At 49.7% G+C, this 19,264-nt stretch overlaps 3 protein-coding genes across 28 annotated transcripts in view; 2 read left to right on the top strand and 1 right to left on the bottom strand.

The window, feature by feature from the left end:
* LOC102943236 (zinc finger protein 883) overlaps positions 1 to 19,264 on the bottom strand; it is a 2,438,435-nt gene that overhangs the window by 685,238 nt on the left and 1,733,933 nt on the right. The gene's annotated exons all lie outside the window — the stretch shown is intronic.
* Positions 1 to 19,264, top strand: part of LOC114020163 (zinc finger protein 501) — a 1,907,800-nt gene that overhangs the window by 188,602 nt on the left and 1,699,934 nt on the right. The window lies entirely within an intron of this gene.
* LOC119564595 (zinc finger protein 883) overlaps positions 1 to 19,264 on the top strand; it is a 1,467,279-nt gene that overhangs the window by 596,282 nt on the left and 851,733 nt on the right. For 3 of the 17 annotated variants that reach the window (XM_043537424.1, XM_037887444.2, XM_043537425.1), the window contains exons 1-2: positions 12,120 to 12,169; positions 12,266 to 12,382. The exons of 6 other annotated variants lie outside the window; for them this stretch is intronic. In XM_043537424.1, the coding sequence (XP_043393359.1) occupies positions 12,136 to 12,169; positions 12,266 to 12,382 (151 nt within the window). In that variant the 5' untranslated portion in view covers positions 12,120 to 12,135. Of the gene's footprint in view, positions 1 to 1,816; positions 1,951 to 2,709; positions 3,068 to 11,278; positions 11,367 to 12,044; positions 12,170 to 12,265; positions 12,383 to 19,264 lie in introns of those variants that run through there. 8 more of the 17 variants (XM_043537438.1, XM_043537436.1, XM_043537431.1 and 5 more) reach the window with 6 other exon arrangements.

Raw genomic sequence — 19,264 nt, 5'->3', positions numbered from 1 at the left:
GGTAGAATTAAAAACTCCTAATTACAAATCAAAGTACAAAAACCATACCAAGTGCTATAATAGAAACACAGATGGAATTCCTAAAACCAATAACTACTTAATTTTTTTGGAGGAGCATTAGCTATTAAAATAAGAAATAAAGAGCACCATGACATGCATTGCACAATGATAATACAGATAAACGACAAAGTGTTCAGAGTAATAAGAGTAATAGAAATAACATTTTTAAAGGAGCAAAACTATAATTAAAATGGATTACAAGGAAGAGAGCACAATTCAGGGAATCACAGCAGCAAATAAGACAAATTTGTGAACTGTTATGAGACTTCATGTAGACATACAATGATAAGAGACTCTCTTAAATACCCAAAATGTGTTTCACAGAGTTTGAGGGAACGGAGGTAATTTATTTCACTGCATCAAGTCTCTGTAGCACTAAAGTAGCACCAGGGACAGCAGGTTTTTATATTTTTTGGCGGCGTCCAGAACAGGGCCAAGGAAGCTTTGCTGTGGGAGGGGGTTTGGGGTCAGTCCTGGGTTTACAATGGTGCCAATGGCACTGTGGCACCAGGCCCACACTGGGAAGGGGCCCATTATGGACCCCTCTAACCAATCCACACAGCCGGATCTGGCCCCTCACCTCCCACTGGGGCTGGCTATTGTGGAGGGGGGGGGGGGGGTCAGGGTGTGGTAGAGAAGGTCTCTAGAGGCTCTGGGGGGGTGCTCGGAAGTGGGGAAGGTTTGGATGTTTTTGGGGGCTTTGGGGGGCACTGGGGAGATTTGTGTGTGTTGGGGGGCTGTGCAGTGGGGGAGATCTGTGTGTGTCAGGGTGCTGGGAAGGGGGGGGTCTGTGCAGTTGTGGTAGTGCTGGGGCTGTGTGGGGCGGGGCACTGGGCCGTGAGGGGATCTGTGGGGGGCGGTTCTGGGTGGGGGGCTGCAGCAGGAACGTGGCCCCGCAGCACTGGGATAAGATAGGTCTGAGCACGGACAGTGCAGGGATGGGGACCCCAGGACCGGCCCCCTGCTCCGGGGCTGACATGCCGCGTCCTGGGAGGGGAACTAGAAACGCCCCTGCCCCCGCCCCGCCCCGCCCGCCCCATAGTTGCGAGCACAGCAGCGGGTTCATCCCACGGGGTAACCATGACCCCCCCCCTTGCCCCGGAAACGGGGTTTTGTCTCCGCACGGGGCCGGGCAGCGGCTCCCCCCCCCCCGACTTTTCTCCTTCAGCCCCTCTCCTGCCGCTCCCCACAGTAGCTTGATCCTGCCCCCGGCCAGTAAATTTCTGCCCCTGACACCCCCCCCCGTGTAACCCCGCCGAGGAGCAGGCGGCCGCGCGCCCGGAGAAGTGAGGGCGGAGAGCGGGCAGGGGCGACAGCGAGGGTCACTGCGCGTGCGCAGTTCGGGTGAGCCGAGCCAGCGTGGGGAGGGGCCAGCAGCGGAAGGGGCGGGGCCTGTGTCGCTGCTGGCGCTCGCGCGCTCTCCGGGCAGCAGGTGCTGGGGGGCGCTGTGGAGCTAGAGCCTTGTTCCAGGCGGTGCAACTCCCCCCTCCCCCGCTCGGCTGGCCCCGGGGCCCTCCCGTACCTGGGCTGGAGAGGGCGGAGGCACCCCCCGGGGCAGGCTGGGAGGTGTAGTTCCTGAGTCTCCCGAGAGTGGAAGTGACGTTGGGCGGGGGTGGGAGGAAGAACCGCGCTGCGGCTCTGCCTGGCTCGTGCGGGGCCGTTGGAGCCTCACCCGGAGGCGGAGAAGGGTTTTGTGTCGCCAGCTCTGGGCATGCGCAGATTTGGGGGGGGGGGGGCTGAGTCGGGCATGCGCAGAGCAGAGCTCACCCGTGGCTGAGGGGCCGGGCTGCCCGAAGGGTCTGTGCGGGGAGACCTGCATTAACCCCTCCGTGCCCGCCCCGGGCCCCGCTCCCGCCTGGGGCCGCCCCGCTGCGGAGCTGCAGCCTCCAGGTACCGGAGCGAGCCCCGGGGCCGGGCGGTGACTCTGCCCCAGTGTCCGGGGGGGACCAGCCCCCCCGGGGTCCCTGCGTGGGGCCGGGCGGGGGCTGCCGGGCGGGGGGGGAGACCTGGGGAGGGGCGGGGAAAATGTCGGCGCAGCCCGGGCATGGCCGGGGGGGGAGAAGAGCCGGGGCCCCCCAGGGGGGGAGGGAAAGGGGGGCTGAGATCCCCTCGGATTTACCGCTGCCCCCCCCCCGCTCCCGCCCTGCCCCCTTTCTCTCCCGGCAGCGACGGGCAGCAGCCCGGGTGACCCCCCCCTTCCCCCACCTCCCTGAGATGGGCTCTCCCCCCGGACCCCGTTTCCTCCCCGCTTCGCCCGTGGCCAGTTCAAATCTCAGCTCGGGGGGGGGGGGTCCCCCCCACTTTACCTGCAGTGACTTGTCCCGGTTTAGGGGGAATCGTTCCCCGGAGTGATTCTGAACCGGGCAGAGGGTGAACGGGCAGAGCCCCGAGACAGGGACACCGCTGGGCTGGGGGGGCCCAGGAAGGGGAGGGGAGCAAGTGCCCCCCCATGGAGACGGCCCAGTCCTCGGTTTCCCAGTCCCCGCTACTTCCCCTCCCCCACCCTGCCCAACCCAGCAGCCCCCCCCCCACCTGCTAGTCATGTTCCCAGACCCCACTGCCAGCCCCTCCCCACAGCCAGTGAGATCAGGTCCCCCAGCGTGCCGGGCACTGCCCAGACCCTGACCAAGTTTGGGGCACTCGTGCCAGGAACTGCACAGACCCCTACAGAGAGCAGGGACCTTGTTGTGCCGGGTGCTACAGTGACCCTGACTGAGCTCCGGGCCCCTGTTGTGCCAGGCCCTGCATCAACACCCAGTGAAATCGGGCTCCCATTGTGCCAGTGCTGCAGAGACGGCAAACAAAATCAGGGACCGTGTTGATCCTGGAACTGCTGAGACCCCAACTGAGATCTGGCTCCTGTTCTGCCAGGTGCTTCAGAGACCCCATCAGAGGTCAGACCCCACCGTTGTGACAAGTGCTGTGGAGAACCCAATTGAGATATGCACTCTTGTTGCGCTGGGCATTGCAGAGACCCCAACTGACATCAGGCCCCCCATTTTCCCAGGTAAAACTGAGACCTGGACCGAGATCACAGCCCCCCCTTGTGCCAGGCAGCACACGACTGCGGCCCAGATTGCTGCCTCTTGTGCTGGGCACTTCAGAGACCTCCATTGAGACCTGTGTCCCGTTGGGCCTGGCACTGCAGTGACCCCTGACCAAGATCACACCCCACCACTGTACTTGGCACTGCATAGACCCTGACAGAGACCCTACCCCCACATTTTGCCAGATGCTGCAGGGACTGCAAACAAAATCAGGGATCCTGTAACGCCGGGAGATGCAGAGCCCTCGACTGAGATCAGGCCCCCTGTTGTGCAGGGCTCCGTAGACACTGACAAAGATCAGGGTCCCCATTGTGACAGTGCTGAACAGACACCAAGGGTATCTCTACACTGCCATTATAAACCCACTCAGGCTCACAGGCTCAGGAAAGGGGCTGTTTAATTGCAGTGTAGATGTCTGGCTTGGAGCCAGGCTGTAGGACCCTGCAAGGTGGGAGGCTGCCAGACCAAGCCAGAACATCTACACCACACTTAAACAGCCCGCGGCCTGAGCTGTGTGAGCACAGGTGTCAAGGTTCCTCCCCCACTCTGAACTCTAGGGTACAGATGTGGGGACCTGCATGAAAAAAACCTCCTAAGCTTATCTTTACCAGCTTAGGTCAAAACTTCCCCAAGGTACAAAATATTCCACCCTTTTGTCCTTGGATTGGCCGCTACCACCACCAAACAAATACTGGTTACTGGGGAAGAGCTGTTTGGACACGTCTTTCCCCCCAAAATACTTCCCAAAACCTTGCACCCCACTTCCTGGACAAGGTTTGGTAAAAAAGCCTCACCAATTTGCCTAGGTGACTACAGACCCAGACCCTTGGATCTTAAGAACAATGAACAATCCTCCCAACACTTGCACCCCCCCTTTCCAGGGAAATGTTGGATAAAAAGCCAATTTGCATAGGTGACCACAGACCCAAACCCTTGGATCTGAGAACAATGAAAAAGCATTCAGTTTTCTTACAAAAAAAGACTTTTAATAGAAATAGAAGTAAATAGAAATAAAAAAAAAAAATCCCCCTGTAAAATCAGGATGGTAGATACCTTACAGGGTAATTAGATTCAAAACATAGAGAACCCCTCTAGGCAAAACCTTAAGTTACAAAAAAGATACACAGACAGAAATAGTTATTCTATTCAGCACAATTTTCTCAGCCATTTAAAGAAATCATAATCTAACACGTACCTAGCTAGATTACTTACTAAAGTTCTAAGGCTTCATTCCTGTCTATCCCCGGCAAAGACAGACTATAGACAGATACACATACCCTTTGTTTCTCTCCCTCCTCCCAGCTTTTGAAAGTATCTTGTCTCCTCATTGGTCATTTTGGTCAGGTGCCAGCGAGGTTACCTTTAGCTTCTTAACCCTTTACAGGTGAGAGGAGATTTCCTCTGGCCAGGAAGGATTTTAAAGGGGTTTACCCTTCCCTTTATATTTATGACAACAGGTCAGGGGGTAAGGGCCAGCCTGAGCTGTGTGAGCACAAGTCAGGGGCCAAGGGCTAGCCACCGGTGTCTAACTGCAGTGTAGACATGCCCACAGTGACAGAGAGTCCTTGCCACTAAAAGCTCAAAGGCTAAATAGGCAAAGGGTGGGCGGCTACTCTCTGTTTTACAGATGGGGAAACTGAAGCTCAGAGAGCTGAAGTAATTTGCTGAAGTTTGCATTGAGAATTTGGGTCAAAACTGGGAACTGAACCCAGATTGTTTGATTCTTGCTTCTCCCCTTAACCCCAAGCTCACCTTGTGTGTACAGCCTTGTTTTGGTCTTTGTTTGCATCTCATTGGCGTCCAAAGGCAGTTGTGGAATTTCCTTCATTGGAGGTTTTTAAGACCACACTAGAGATACACCAGTCTGGGAATGTCTAGGGATTGGTCCTGTCTCATCACAGGACGCTTGAGTAGACGACCTCTCAAGTTCCCTTCCATGCCTACATTGAAATAATTCTGTTTTGTGCTTTCGTGTTCTATGCTGACTGTTTTGCATCATGCCATTTGGAACTGTGATCGCACCATGCTGTATTGCATGATTTTATGGTGCATTGTTTTGCCTCAGCTTGTTGGTGTCTGTGTTGTGTTGGTTTGAGTTGAGCTCTTTTCCATTGTGTACTTTTGTCCTAGGGTGTGTTGGTTTGCATTGTGTTGCTTTCTTCTTCTTTGTATTGTGTCATCTTATGATGTGGAGTGTAGATTTTTGTTTTTCTGAATTGCCTGACATTATGTTGTGGTGGGATTTTTTTCTGTATGTTGTGTTTTATACGTATATTGCATAGCATCAAAGAAATGTAGGGCTGGAAAAGACCTCAAGATGTCATCAAGTCCAGCTGTCTCTGCCGAGGCAGGACCAAGTATATGTAGATGATCTCTGACAGAGGTTTGTCCTACCTGTTCTTAAAAACTTCCAGGAAAAGAGACTCCGGAGCCACCCTTGTAAGACTATTCCAGAGCTGAACTGCCTTAGCTCTGGTGACACCCACACAGATTTTAGTGGTGAGCAGCTCTGGAGAGAGAGGAGACCCCAGTGAGTGCCAGGCTGGGAAATCGAGGCTCAGGTGATCTTCAGTGGGATTCTGCCTGTTCCTAGAAAAGGGCAACAAAGGTGTGACAAGATTATGACTATCAACAGATTGCTCGGGGAGTGTTGCTCTAAGGAGGACTTTGGGATGTATGGCCACTGGGAGGCATTCATGGACAGAGGACAGTTCTCTCGGATGGACTTCATCTGAGTAGGGAAGGAAATAGACTTCTAGGATGGAGGCTGGCACAGCTCATTAAGAGAGCTTTAAACTAGGAATTTGGGGGAGATGGTTGGGAGATGTTCAGGTAATCTCCACGCCGGATTTTAACATTGAGAGGGAAGAAAACAAAGTAGAAAGGATACAGCCATGGGTAGGAGAATGGACATAAGGAGGAAGGGCAGTGTGGAGGCCAGTCTAATAGGTCATAGTGGCGGTAGAATGCTCAAATAAATTGGTTAGTCTCTAAGGTGCCACAAGTACTCCTTTTCCTTTTGCGAATACAGACTAACACGGCTGTTACTCTGAAACCTGGTAGAATGTCTGTGCCTAATCGGGTAAAGAATGTGAGCGAGGCCAAACTACAAAAATTAAGATGTTTGTACACCAATGCACGGAGCCTAGGTAACAAAATAGAGGAACTAGAGCTACTGGTGCAGGAACTGAAACCAGATATTCTAGGGATAACAGAAACATGGTGGAATAGTAGTCATGACTGGACTACAGGTATTGAAGGAAAGACCGAAATAAAGGTAAAGGTGGTGGAGTGGCATTGTATATCAAGGATGAGGTAAACTGTAAAGAAATAAGAAGCGATGGAATGCATAAGACAGAGTCCGTCTGGGCAAAAATTACATCGGGGAAGAAAACTATTAGAGCCTCCCCTGGGATAGTGCTTGGGGTGTGCTATATACCTCTTGGATCTAATCTGGATATGGATAGAGTCCTCTTTAATGTTTTTAATGAAGTAAATACTAATGGAAACTGCGTGATCATAGGAGACTTTAACTTCCCAGATGTAGACTGGAGGACAAGTGCTAGTAATAATAATAATAGGGCTCAGATTTTCCTAGATGCGATAGCTGATGGATTCCTTCATCAAGTAGTTGCTAAACTGGGTAGAGGGGATGCCATTTTAGATTTGGTTTTGGTGAGTAGTGAGGACCTCATAGAAGAAATGGTTGGTGTAGGGGACAATCTTTGTTCAAGTGATCATGAGCTAATTCAGTTCAAACTGAACAGAAGGATAAACAAAACAAATCTGCGACTCGGGTTTTTGATTTCAAAAGGGCTGACTTTCAAAAATTAAGGAAATTCGTTAGGGAAGTGGATTGGACTGAAGAATTTATGGATCTAAAGGCAGAGGAGGCCTGGGATTGCTTCAAGTCAAAGCTGCAGAAGCTATTGGAAGCCTGCATCCCAAGAAAGGGGAAAAAATTCATAGGCAGGAGTTGTAGACCAAGCTGGATGAGCAAGCATCTCAGAGGTGATTAAGAAAAAGCAGAAAGCCTATAGGGAGTGGAAGATGGGAAGGATCAACAAGGAAAGCTACCTTATTGAGGTCAGAACATGTAGGGATAAAGTGAGAGAGGCTGAAAGTCAAGTAGAATTGGACCTTGCAAAGGGAATTAAAACCAATAGTAAAAGATTCTATAGCCATATAAATAAGAAGAAACCAAAGAAAGAAGAGTGGGACCGCTAAACACTGAGGATGGAGTGGAGTTAAGGATAATCTAGGCATGGCCCAGTATCTAAACAAATACTTTGCCTCAGTCTTTAATGAGGCTAATGAGGAGCTTAGGGATAATGGTAGGATGATAAAGGGAATGAGGATATGGAGGTAGATATTACCATATCTGAGGTAGAAGCGAAACTCAAATAGCTGAATGGGACTAAATCGGGTGGCCCAGATAATCTTCATCCAAGAATATTAAAGGAATTGGCACATGAAATTGCAAGCCCATTAGCAAGAATTTTTAATGAATGAATCTGTAAACTCAGGGGTTGTACCGTATGACTAGAGAATTGCTAACATAGTTCCTATTTTTCAGAAAGGTAAAAAAAGTGATCCGGGTAACTATAGGCCTGTTAGTTTGACATCTGTAGTATGCGAGGTCTTGGAAAAAATTTTGAAGGAGAAAGTAGTTAAGGACATTGAGGTCAATGGTAAATGGGACAAAATACAACATGGTTTTACAAAAGGTAGATCATGTCAGACCAACCTGATCTCCTTCTTTGAGAAAGTAACAGATTTTTTAGACAAAGGAAACGCAGTGGATCTAATTTCCCTAAATTTCAGTAAGGCGTTTGATATGGTGCCACATGGGGAATTATTAGTTAAATTGGAAAAGATGGGGATCAATATGAAAATTGAAAGGTGGATGCATAAGGAATTGGTTAAAGGGGAGACTACAGCAGGTCCTACTGAAAGGTGAACTGTCAGGCTGGAGGGAGGTTACCAGTGGAGTTCCTCAAGGATCAGTTTTGGTACCAGTCTTATTTAATCTTTTTATCACTGACCTCAGCACAAAAAGTGGGAGTGTGCTAATAAAGTATGCGGATGATACAAAGCTGGGAGGTATTGCCAATTTAGAGAAGGACCAGGATATCATACAGGAGGATCTGGATGACCTTGTAAACTGGAGTAATAATAATAGGATGAAATTTAATAGTGAGACGTGTAAGGTTATGCGTTTAGGGATTAATAACAAGAATTTTAGTTATAAGCTGGGGAAGCATCAATTAGAAGTAACGGAGGAGGAGAAGGACCTTGGAGTATTGGTTGACCCCAGGATGACTATGAGCTGTCAATGTGATATGGCCGTGAAAAAAGCTAATGCGGTCTTGGGATGCATGAGGCGAGGTGTTTCCAGTAGAGATAAGGAGGTGTTAGTACCGTTATACAAGGCACTGGTGAGACCTCATCTGGAATACTGTGTGCCGTTCTGGTCTCCCATGGTTAAGAAGGATAAATTCAAACTGGAACAGATACAGAGAAGGGCTCCTAGGATGATCCGAGGAATGAAAAATCTGCCTTATGAAAGGAGGCTCAAGGAACTTGGCTTGTTTAGCCTAACTAAAAGAAGGTTGAGGGGAGATATGATTGCTCTCTATAAATATATCAGAGGGATAAATACCAGAGAGGGAGAGGAATTATTTAAGCTCAGAACCAATGTGGACACAAGAACAAATGGATATAAACTGGCCATCAGGAAGTTTAGACTTGAAATTAGGAAAGGTTTCTAACCATCAGAGGAGTGAAGTTCTGGAACAGCCTTCCAAGGGAAGCAGGGGGGGCAAAAGACATATCTGGCTTCAAGACTAAGCATGATAAATTTATGGAGGAGATGATATGATGGGATAGCCTAATTTTGGCAATTAATCTTCGACTATTAGTGGTAGATATGCCCAATGGCCTGTGATGGGATGTTAGATGGGGTGGGATCTGAGTTACTACAGAGAATTCTTTCCTGGGTATCTGGCTGGTGAGTCTTGCCCACATGCTCAGGGTTCAGCTGATCGCCATATTTGGGGTCAGGAAGGAATTTTCCTCCAGGGCAGATTGGCAGAGGCCCTGGGGCTTTTTCGCCTTCTTCTGCAGCGTGGGGCACAGGTCACTTGCTGGAGGATTCTCTGCACCTTGAAGTCTTTAAACCATGATTTGAGGACTTCAATAGCTCAGACATAAGTTAGGGGGTTGTTACAGGAATGGGTGGGTGAGATTCTGTGGCCTGAGTTGTACAGGAGGGGGGTGGTCAGGGTCTGATCAGGGGGCGGAAATTGACTGGTCAAGGGGGTCAAGCAGCTGGAGGCAGGATTAGGAGAGGGGCTGAGGGGTAAAATCAGGGCTGGGGGGAGGAGTGGGAGTTAAGCTCCTGGTGAGGCACTGGCAGAGGGTGTCCCCTTTGGTGTGGGGGAAGGTGTCAAGAATGGAAGGGAGGGAAGGGGAGAAGCAGGAGTTGCAGGGAGGGGAAAGTCATTGGGCGGGAGGAGTGGGGTTGAACTATGTCTGTGCAGCTTGGAAATTCCCCGGGGAGAAGTGGTGGGCCGGGGAAGGGGGGAGGTGAGTTAATTGGATCCTTTCCCTGTTTGTGCCACTTCCTCCCACATACACATTCTCTCTCAAGTTTTTCCCCTTTTCTCTCTCATTATCACCTGTGGCTATAAAATCCAGGAAGATTTGCCCCCAAATGATCAGCTCTCTAATCTCCCCCCATTTTGTCCTGTTCGCTCCATAATTCTCAAATGTCAATTTAAAATCTCTCTGATGTGGCAGGTTTTCCCACCCATTTTATCTGCAGCGATTTGTCCTTGTGTAGGTGGGAAATTGTTGCCTGGAGTCATTCCCCAAAACCTGGCTGCCCATGGAGTGGGGATGGGATGAGATGCCTGTTCTCTGCAAGGGCGGGGAAGGGAGTTGCACGTGTCCCCCATGGAGACTGCCCGGACCCCGTTTCCAAATCCCACCTGGTGCCCCCAAACTCCCAACACAGTTGCCCCGAGCCCTCAGTTGCCAGTCACCTGTCCATCCCCTGCTGCAACCCCCTTCCTTTGTCCAGGGAGCCTTCCAGCTCCAGCTCCCTCTCCCTTGCCCTCTTAAAGCAGCTCCTGAAAGGGATCCCTTCTGCCCATGTGAATGGTAGCAGTGGGAGGAACCATCACTTTTTGTTTATGTATTGGACTGTCATATAAAATCCAGTCAAACAGTCCCCCTTTTCCCTTTAGTTATTTAATAGCAATATAAAATCCCCTCAGATCTTGGTGTTTTTCTCTCATGTTATCAAATACGTAGTTTGTGACACGTTTTCTCTGCAAATCTCAAAGATTGATATCAAATACCCTAAACATTTGCCCCACTTCTCTCTAGTTGTCTATTTCTAATTTAATATGAGGGGTTGCTTCCCAATGTGTTAAGATGTAGCCACCTCTGGGGTGGATCCATGGTGGCCATTATTTGCTGGTGACAGGGCATGGAAATTTCTTACCTGTTTTGGCCGTCCAGGCCTTCCGTTCTCCTGTTAAAGAAGCATCCCCCAGGGCTCCCTCTGCCTGTCTGAATGGCCAGCAGGGGGCGGTGATAACTTTCTATCCACTTATCAAACACTGTGAGGTAACACTGTTTCGGGGGGGGGGGGGGGATTGCAGCTGGAGCTGAAGGGGGAGGCCTCTGGGTGACTGGGCAGGGGTTACCCTAGTCAGGTTGGTGGGTTCTGGAGGTTTGGGGTTTCAGGGGGTGGTTCTGATGTGCCCAGCCCTGAGCTATGGGTCCTGGAGGTGGGTATCGCTGGGGGCCTGTTGGCTGCAGAAGAGCGGGGTGGGGGTCTCTTGGGGAAGCTGGGCAGGGGGTTAGAGGGTGCCTGGTGCTGTGCCAGGGGCTCTGTCTGGGCTTCCCCTGCAGACTCCTGGGATCACTGTCATGCCCAGTGCACAGAGTGGGGACGAGGGAGAAGGAGGTTAAAAATCTGTCTGTGGGCTTAGCCTGGCAGGAGGGACCAGGTCTGCGCTGTAATAAAGAGATCAAGCATTTTTCCAACATGGCAGAATCTAGGATGTCTGTCTGCAGGGAAAGGGCCTGGGGGAATTCTGATGTGAAATTAACGGAAGCCTGTTCTGAAACCCCCACAACTGCCCTTCTCACCCTCCCAGGCTGCAGAATGACGTCCATGTTTCCTCCAGCTCATCCCATCCTCCCATGGAACAGGGAAGAGAAATGGCTGCAGAGGAGCCAGTTCAGGTAGGGATTATCGGGGGGTTGCTGGTGGGCTCCTGCAGGAGTAAGAGGGCAGCAAATACGCCGGAGATGGGAAGGTTTGTACGTCTGGTTTGGAGGTTGGAGCGGAGCAGGAAATGCCAGGGTGGAGAAAGGGAGGAGGACAGAGGGTGGCAAAGCTGCTGGGAGTTGTTTAATAAGTGGCCTAGATTCTAGGAACAGACCCATGAGGTTCAGAGGTGGAAATGCCCTGATTTGTGAAACAGAAAATAACCACCTATATGGAGCTGGGAAAACTCACCAGACTCATAGTGCTAGAGCCTGACCCGACTAACCAGCGGTGCTGTGAGATGAAGGGGGCACCCACCGTCAGGTTTGGAGATTCCCCTCCCTTCATATCCAGCTCCTCACAATGAGGAGGGTGTTGGGCTTCGACCAGGGAGCTCTCCCTGGACCCTGCTAAGGGCTCCATCTCCTGTATCAGTCTGTGGCTAGTAGGTGTGTGATGGATCTGCTGGGGAGAGGAGGGGCTCTCTCTTTGTCCCTCACCCTGGTGTTTCCTGGATGCTCTGAGCAGGGTGGGGGTGGGACTCTGTTGACTGCAATGCACCCAGAGCTCCATTTGATTGGCTCCTCTCCCCACAAATAGTGGGGCTGTGAGTGGGGAAACAGGTACAGAGTGTTGGACTCTTGCTCTTTCAGGGGCCGGTGACCTTCGAGGAGGTGGCTGTGTATTTCACCAGGGAAGAGTGGGCTCTGCTGGACCCACTCAGAGAGCCCTCTACAGGACGTCATGCAGGAGAACTATAAGAATGTGACCTCACTGGGTAAGGATTCCTGTCCCCTTTGTTCTTGGAAGGGGAACTGAAGAGATGAGGTTCACGCCACCCCTACAATGCCATCTCTACTCTGTCCTGTTTCAGCATCACCCCAATATGCCAATGAGAGAGACACGACCAGAGACCCCCCCTGCTGCAGAACACTTTGGGAACAGAGCACAGGAACAGTATCGCAGAGTCAAATATCTCCTGTTCGCTCAAGTAAAACTGGGGGTTAGGTCTGGCATAACTGTTCCATACCCCTAATCATTTTTGTTGCCCTTTTCTGAACCTTTTCCAATTCCATGAGCTTTTGTGGGTGGCAGGCATAAATATGCAAGCAAGAATCAGGCTAGGGATAATGAGGTTAGCTCATCAGGGAGGATGAGGCCCTCTTCTAGCAGTTGAGGTGTGAACACCAAGAGGGAGAAACTGGTTTTGTCATTGAGTAGCCATTCACAGTCTTTGTTTAATCCTGAGCTGATGGTGTCAAATTTGCAAATGAACTGAAGCTCAGCAGTTTCTCTTTGAAGTCTGGTCCTGAAGTTTTTTTGCTGCAGGATGGCTACCTTTAAATCTGCTATTGAGTGTCCAGGGAGGTTGAAGTGTTCTCCTACACGCTTTCATATATTGCCATTCCTAATAGCTGATTTGTGTCCATTTATCCTTTTACGTAGAGACTGTCCAGTTTGGCTGATGTACATAGCAGAGGGGCATTGCTGGTACATGATGGCGTATATAATTGGTGGACGTGCAGGTGAATGAGCCGGTGATGGTGTGGCGGATCTGGTTAGATCCTGTGATGGTGTTGCTGGTGTAGATATGTGGGCAGGGTTGGCATCGAGGTTTGTTGCATGGATTGGTTCCTGAGTTAGAGTTACTATGGTGCGGTGTGTCGTTGCTGGTGAGAATATGCTTCAGGCTGGCGGGTTGTCTGTGGGCGAGGACTGGCCTGCCTCCCAAGCCTGTGAAAGTGAGGGATTGTTTTCTAGGATGGGTTGTAGATCACTGATGATGTGTTGGAGAGGTTTTAGCTGAGGACTGTATGTGATGGCCAGTGGAGTTCTGTTGGTTTCTTTCTTGGGTTTGTCTCGCAGCAGGAGGCTTCTGGGTACACGTCTGGCTCTGTTGATTTGTTTCCTTATTTCCTCATGTGGGTATAGTAGTTTTGAGAATGCTTGGTGAAGATCTTGTAGGTGTTGGTCTCTGTCTGAGGGGTTGGAGCAAATGCGGTTGTACCTCAGCGCTTGGCTGTAGACAGTGGATCGTGTGGTGTGTCCGGGGTGGAAGCTGGAGGCATGAAGGTAGGCATAGCAGTCAGTGGGTTTTTGGTATAGGGTGGTGTTAACGTGACAGTCACTTATTTGCACCGTGGTGTCTAGGAAGTGGACCTCCCTTGTAGATTGGTCCAGGCTGAGGCTGATGGTGGGGTGGAAGCTGTTGAAATCATGGTGGAATTCTTCCAGGGTTTCCTTCTCATGGGTCCAGATGATGAAGATGTCATCAATGTAACGTAGGTAGAGAAGGGGCGTGAGGGATGAGAGCTGAGGAAGCGTTGTTCCAGGTCAGCCATAAAAATGTTGGCATATTGTGGGGCCATGCGGGTGCCCATAGCGGAGCCACTGGTCTGGAGGAATATATTGTACCAAATTTGAAATAATTGTGCGTGAGGATAAAGTTACAGGCTCAGCAACCAGTTGTGCTGTGGCATCATCAGGGATACTGTTCCTGACAGCTTGTATTCCATCTGTGTGGGATGTTTGTGTAGGGAGCCTCTACGTCCATGGTGGCTAGGATGGTGTTTTTTAGAAGATCACCAGTGCATTGTAAGTTTTCTCAGGAAATCAGTGGTGTCACTGAGATAGATGGGAGTGCTGGTGGCATAGGGTCTGAGTAGAGTCCACATATCCGGACAGTCCTTCAGTGAGAGTGCCAATGCCCGAGATGATGGGGCATCCAGGGTTTCCGGGTTTGAGGTCTTGGGTAGTAGATAGCATAACCCTGGTTGGGGCTCTAAGGGTATGTTGATTTGTTCCTGTGTTAGTGTAGGGAGTGTCTGAGTAGATGGTGCAGTTTCTTAGTGTATTCCTCAGTGGGATCTGAGGAAAGTGGCCTGTAGAATTTGGTATTGGAGAGTTGTCTAGCAGCCTCCTTTTGGTAGTCAGACCTGTTCATGTGACAACAGCACCTCCTTTATCAGCCTCTTTGATTATAATGTCAGGGTTGTTTCTAAGGCTGTGGATGGCCTTGCTTTGCACGACTTAGATTATGAGGCAGCGGTGTTGTTTTTCCACAATTTCTGCCTGTGCACATCGGGAAGCATTCTGTGTAGAGGTCCAGACTATCATTTCGACCCTCAGGAGGAGTCCGTGTGGAGTTCTTCTTGTGCTGTTGGTGGAGGGTATCTGTGTATCAGTGCGCTGTTCAGTGTTATCTTGAAAGTATTCTTTGAGTTGGAGACGGCGAAAGTAGGCTTTCAGATCACCGCAGAACTGTATCATGTTTGTGGGGGTGGCAGGGCAGAAAGAGAGTCCCTGAGATAGGACAGACTCTTCTGCTGGCTGAGTGTGTAGCTGGATAGATTGACAATATTGCTGGGTGAGTTAGGGGTACCACTGTTGTGGCCCCATGTAGCGGGTAGGATTTTAGACAGCTTACAGTCCTTTTTCCTTTGTAGAGAGTTGACGTGTGTAATGTAGATCTCCTGATCTCCTGTCTTATTTTAATAAAGTCTGTTTGTATGGAAGGTTGGTTATTTATGAGAGTCTCCAGGTTGGAGAGGTCTTTTTTGATGTTTTCCTGTTTGCTGTATAGGATGCTGATCAGGTGGTTCCTCAGTTTCTTTGATAGAGTATGGCATAATCTCTCACTGTGGTCTGTGTAATATATAGATTTGGTATGATGTCCATCCGTTTGCATTTGGAAAGAAAGATGATATCTGTCTGTACTTGTGCAAGTTTCTTCATGAGGTTGATGGATTTCCACTTCTTACGGCTAAATGCAGTGCCTTGCATGGTGTCAAGTATCAGAGGGGTAGCCATGTTAGTCTGGATCTGTAAAAGCACAGAGAGTCCTGTGGCACCTTATAGATGGCTTAAGGTAAGAGAGACAAGGATTCTTTTCAGAGTAACAGCCGTGTTAGTCGTATTCGCAAAAAGAAAAGGAGACTTGTGGCACCTTAGAGACTAACCAATTTATTTGAGCATAAGCTTTCGTGAGCTACAGCTTCACTTCATCGGATGCATATTATGCTCAAATAAATTGGTTAGTCTCTAAGGTGCCACAAGTCTCCTTTTCTTTAAGGATTCTTTTAACAACATAATTCTTTTGGCGTGTTGTAGGTATCTGAAAACTGTGACCTTCATGATTTTTTTAAAAATATCCTGTTACTAATTAATACATGGTAGATAATTAAGCAGCATCCATGGTAAAGTTCTTCCAGTTTTATTTGTTTGGCCTTTCAATTAGAATTGGATTCCAGACAAGTGATTTCCATTAAGTTTTAGAATTTGTTTAGGGAGAGGTATTGGAAACCATTAAGGCCTGATCTTTGCTATCTGGTGGTGTTCCGGCTCTTCCGAGTACTCCCATTGACTCAGAGTAGCAAAGCACTAGGTGTGGTGCTAGGTGTTTTGTAGGATGAAGACCTTATTTGCAAGCTCTTGAAGCAGGAATCTGTCTGCAAACTCCAAAGCCATGTGTTAATGTGCTCCAGGGCTTCTACTCTGAAGTTTTTGAGTTGGTCACACACACACAATGTGAAAACAGGAGAACTTTGCCTGTTTCTACAGGGCTCTGTTGCACTTGCACAGCGTGGGTCCTAACCACTCATTTAAAATACCCATCACCAGCCAGTTGATGTTTTACTTCCCTTCATATTTTCAGTGTTGTCGTTTGTTTGTTTGGGGTTTTGTTTGCTGTCTGTGTGCTTTATTACTTATTTTTACTGTGCGTGCAGTATTCATCCAATTAAGAATGACATCCCATAGAAATCGTATAAGCCTGAGTGAATATCTTCTACTCTCCTTTCCAGTATCAGACAATATTGTATTAACATTTGCAATGAGACCATGACTATTTCTAGTTGACTCATAGATTTGTGTAGCATCTTAAAGCTGAGCTGTGTGCGCAGATAATATGCATGCAAGAGGGATAGTTTTGTGAACTGCGAAAGTCGGTAGCATGCTAGTGTTTTGGCAGATGCTTCATTTTTTGAGAGCAGCTTTCCCTGAAGATTTAGTGGTCTATGGTAGGAGGAGGTTATTAAATTGGGCCTCTGGTGCATGTTTTTTATGCTTTTACTTAATGCCCATGACTGTGTTTTATTTCTATAGTTGTTTTCAGTAGGCCACATTTGGGTGTGTTTACTAGCTTGAGTTGTTAGAAAGGATAATAAAATACATGTACTCCAAGGGCAGTGTCAATTTTCTTTTTATTTGATTTCATATTAAATACACATCTTAAGCAGGACCTTATTAATTATCCCTTGTTTTAATATTCTTTCTTCTTCTTCTTCCATACCTATGAACTGTTTAAAAAATATATATCATATCTAGGGTTTTTGTTTGTACTGGTGGCTCACATCCACACATTACCTCAATATTGGTGGAGCACATAACAAAATTCATTCCGCACATGGATGGAAAAAATTAGAGGGAACATTGGTGACGACTCCCTCTTGGGTGGATGGGCCAGTCCTGGGTCCCATTACCTCTCAGTGATTGATTTTTCCATTCCAAGTCCATAAAGTAGATTTTCAATATAAATGCTTTGTTCCTTACAAACGACACATATGTTGACCTCTCAGTCATTATGAGTCTTAATCAGTAATGAGCTTTTTGTAAATGCCTCTGTCACAGAGTCACCGGGTCAGTGCTCTGGAACTACTCTGTATGAAGCCAGTCAGGACTCTGGGGGAGCCTCCTCTCTCTGAGCAGACTGTCTCCAGGGCAGGAGCTTACACAGCTTCGACCTTCCTGAATCTGACCTCGGACCATTGAGCATCCCCTTCCACACCATGGGCTTCCCGCAGTGAGTCCACCAGGACGGGGCTCCTGGGGAAGCCAGAGAGCCCTACACCCCAACTCCGCAGCCAGCCGGTAAAACAGAAGGTTTATTCGGTGACAGGAACACAGCATGGAACAGAGCTTGCTATCACAGAAATCAGTAAAAACAACAGGGAGTCCAGTGGCACTTTAAAGACTAACAAATTTATTCAAATAAATCTATTAGTCTTTAAAGTGCCACGGGACTTCTTGTTGTTTTTGTGGCTACAGACTAACATGGCTACCCCCGATACTTGTCACAGAAATCAGTGACTTTCAGCCAAGTCCATCTTGGGAGTCCTCAGCCAGACCCTGGACTCCCCCTCTTCCAGTCCCCCCCATGCAGACGGCCTGCTTCCAGCAACCTGACCCCCGACACCCTCCTGTTGCTCCTCCGGCTCTTTGTCTTGCTTCCTGGGCAAAAGGTGTCACCTGGTCACACCCCTCTCCTGGGTCTCCGGTTATATAAAGTGCAGGCAGCTGGGAAGCTTCACCTGCCCCAAGGGCCTCAGCAAAAATCATACATCCAGTTCCCACCACAGAAGTATTGGTGCAGTACACTGGGAAACTAAGGTACACACAGGATTAGTATAGAAAATAACACTCACATGCAACATAACAAGATGAATAAATCCCCACTTTATCACAGCCTCGCATGCTCTCCCCTATGGATAAATACCTCCAAGAGATGCTTGGTGTGATGGCTTTGTCAGGTCTCAAGTGAGAGCTGCTGGCAAAGACCAAGTGACCCTTTGCCAAGGGATCTCTGTGTCACTGTCTGACCTCCGTAGGCCAGGGAGAGGACAACTTTCTGTCAGTGGCCTTCAGGACGGGGACTGAGTTTTCTGCAGTGCCCCTTGTCCCCTCTCCATTTCCCTTCTCGGTGTGCTCTGGGATGCTGCCCTGCTTCCTGCTCCCCAGGACACCCTGTATCTACTCCATGTGCCAGACTTCTTGCAGCCCGCAGTGAGAGGCCATCCAGCCCATCAAACTGGTGCCAGAGTGCTGGGCCTCAGGCCTTCTGGGGTGCACCTCTGCGAGTCCAATTGACCCCTGCCCCGGGGTGCTACAGGGGCATGTCCTTGTAGTGTGTCAGGGCTCCACACTCTGTATGAGACCTCGGGGCATTTTCTTCCTCTCTTGGGTACCAGCAAAAGAGATGACTGTCAGTAAATAAAGGAATGAAAGTAAAGAAAGGGGGGGGGGGGGGAACTGTGGACAGATCCCATCAGGATATGGGCCCCTCTTACTTCTGGGGGCCCTGGGAGCATCTCAGTCCCCTTCAGAGTTTACTGGGTCTCCAGGCAATTTTCAGCCTGCTCCCCCTTTGAGCTCCAGAGATCCCCACCCTCCCTCAGTGAAGGCCAGAGCCCTGAATGCTGCCAGCCCTTCTTTGGGGCTGGAGATGCTCCACAGACTGTTGCCTTCCCAGGGTTGTCCCCCTCCGAGTAGGTCTCTCCTGTTAACTCCTGCTCCAGTCCTGGAGGGCTGGGCCAGTCCAGCCTAAAGCAGCAGTTTAACCCCTTCTATGCCAGTGTGGGTTTATATAGCCCTTCACAGGCACCCAGGCCTAGGTAATGGCCCCCTATCAGCCCCATGCCTGATGTGATGGGGTGACTCACTAGCAGCATTGCCTTTGAGGGTGCTGCTCCCACTCCCTCCCCTCCCCCTTTACTGCCACCACAATGCCTGTCACCTTCATCTCCTGAGGGGTGACCCCCAGAAGGTGTATTTTGTTATCCCTTTCCCTACCCCCCCAGGATCCATTGTGCACCCTCTGTCACTCACCTCTGTCTCAGGAGATAAGGCGGGTCATGGGGTGCGGGTGATGCATCCATCATCACTGAGGGAGTGGCAGCCTTGACGCTCCTTGAAGGTTGCCGGGATGCTGATGTGCACTGGAGGAGAACTGGGGCTTGACTGAGTCCATGGACCATTTGGCCCACACGGTGCCACTGTGAAGCCTGCTCTGCGTGGCTGCCAATTGCTGCAGGTGGCGTTGCGCCTGTAAGTCTCTGTAACGCTGTCTTCAGTGACCCGAGAGCATGAGCACCAGCCT

Source organism: Chelonia mydas, chromosome 28 (genome assembly GCF_015237465.2).
Source record: "Chelonia mydas isolate rCheMyd1 chromosome 28, rCheMyd1.pri.v2, whole genome shotgun sequence".
Classification (NCBI taxonomy): Eukaryota; Metazoa; Chordata; order Testudines; family Cheloniidae; genus Chelonia; species Chelonia mydas.
Note: the sequence above shows the minus strand (reverse complement) of the source record. Positions and strands in the feature narration are given on the sequence as shown.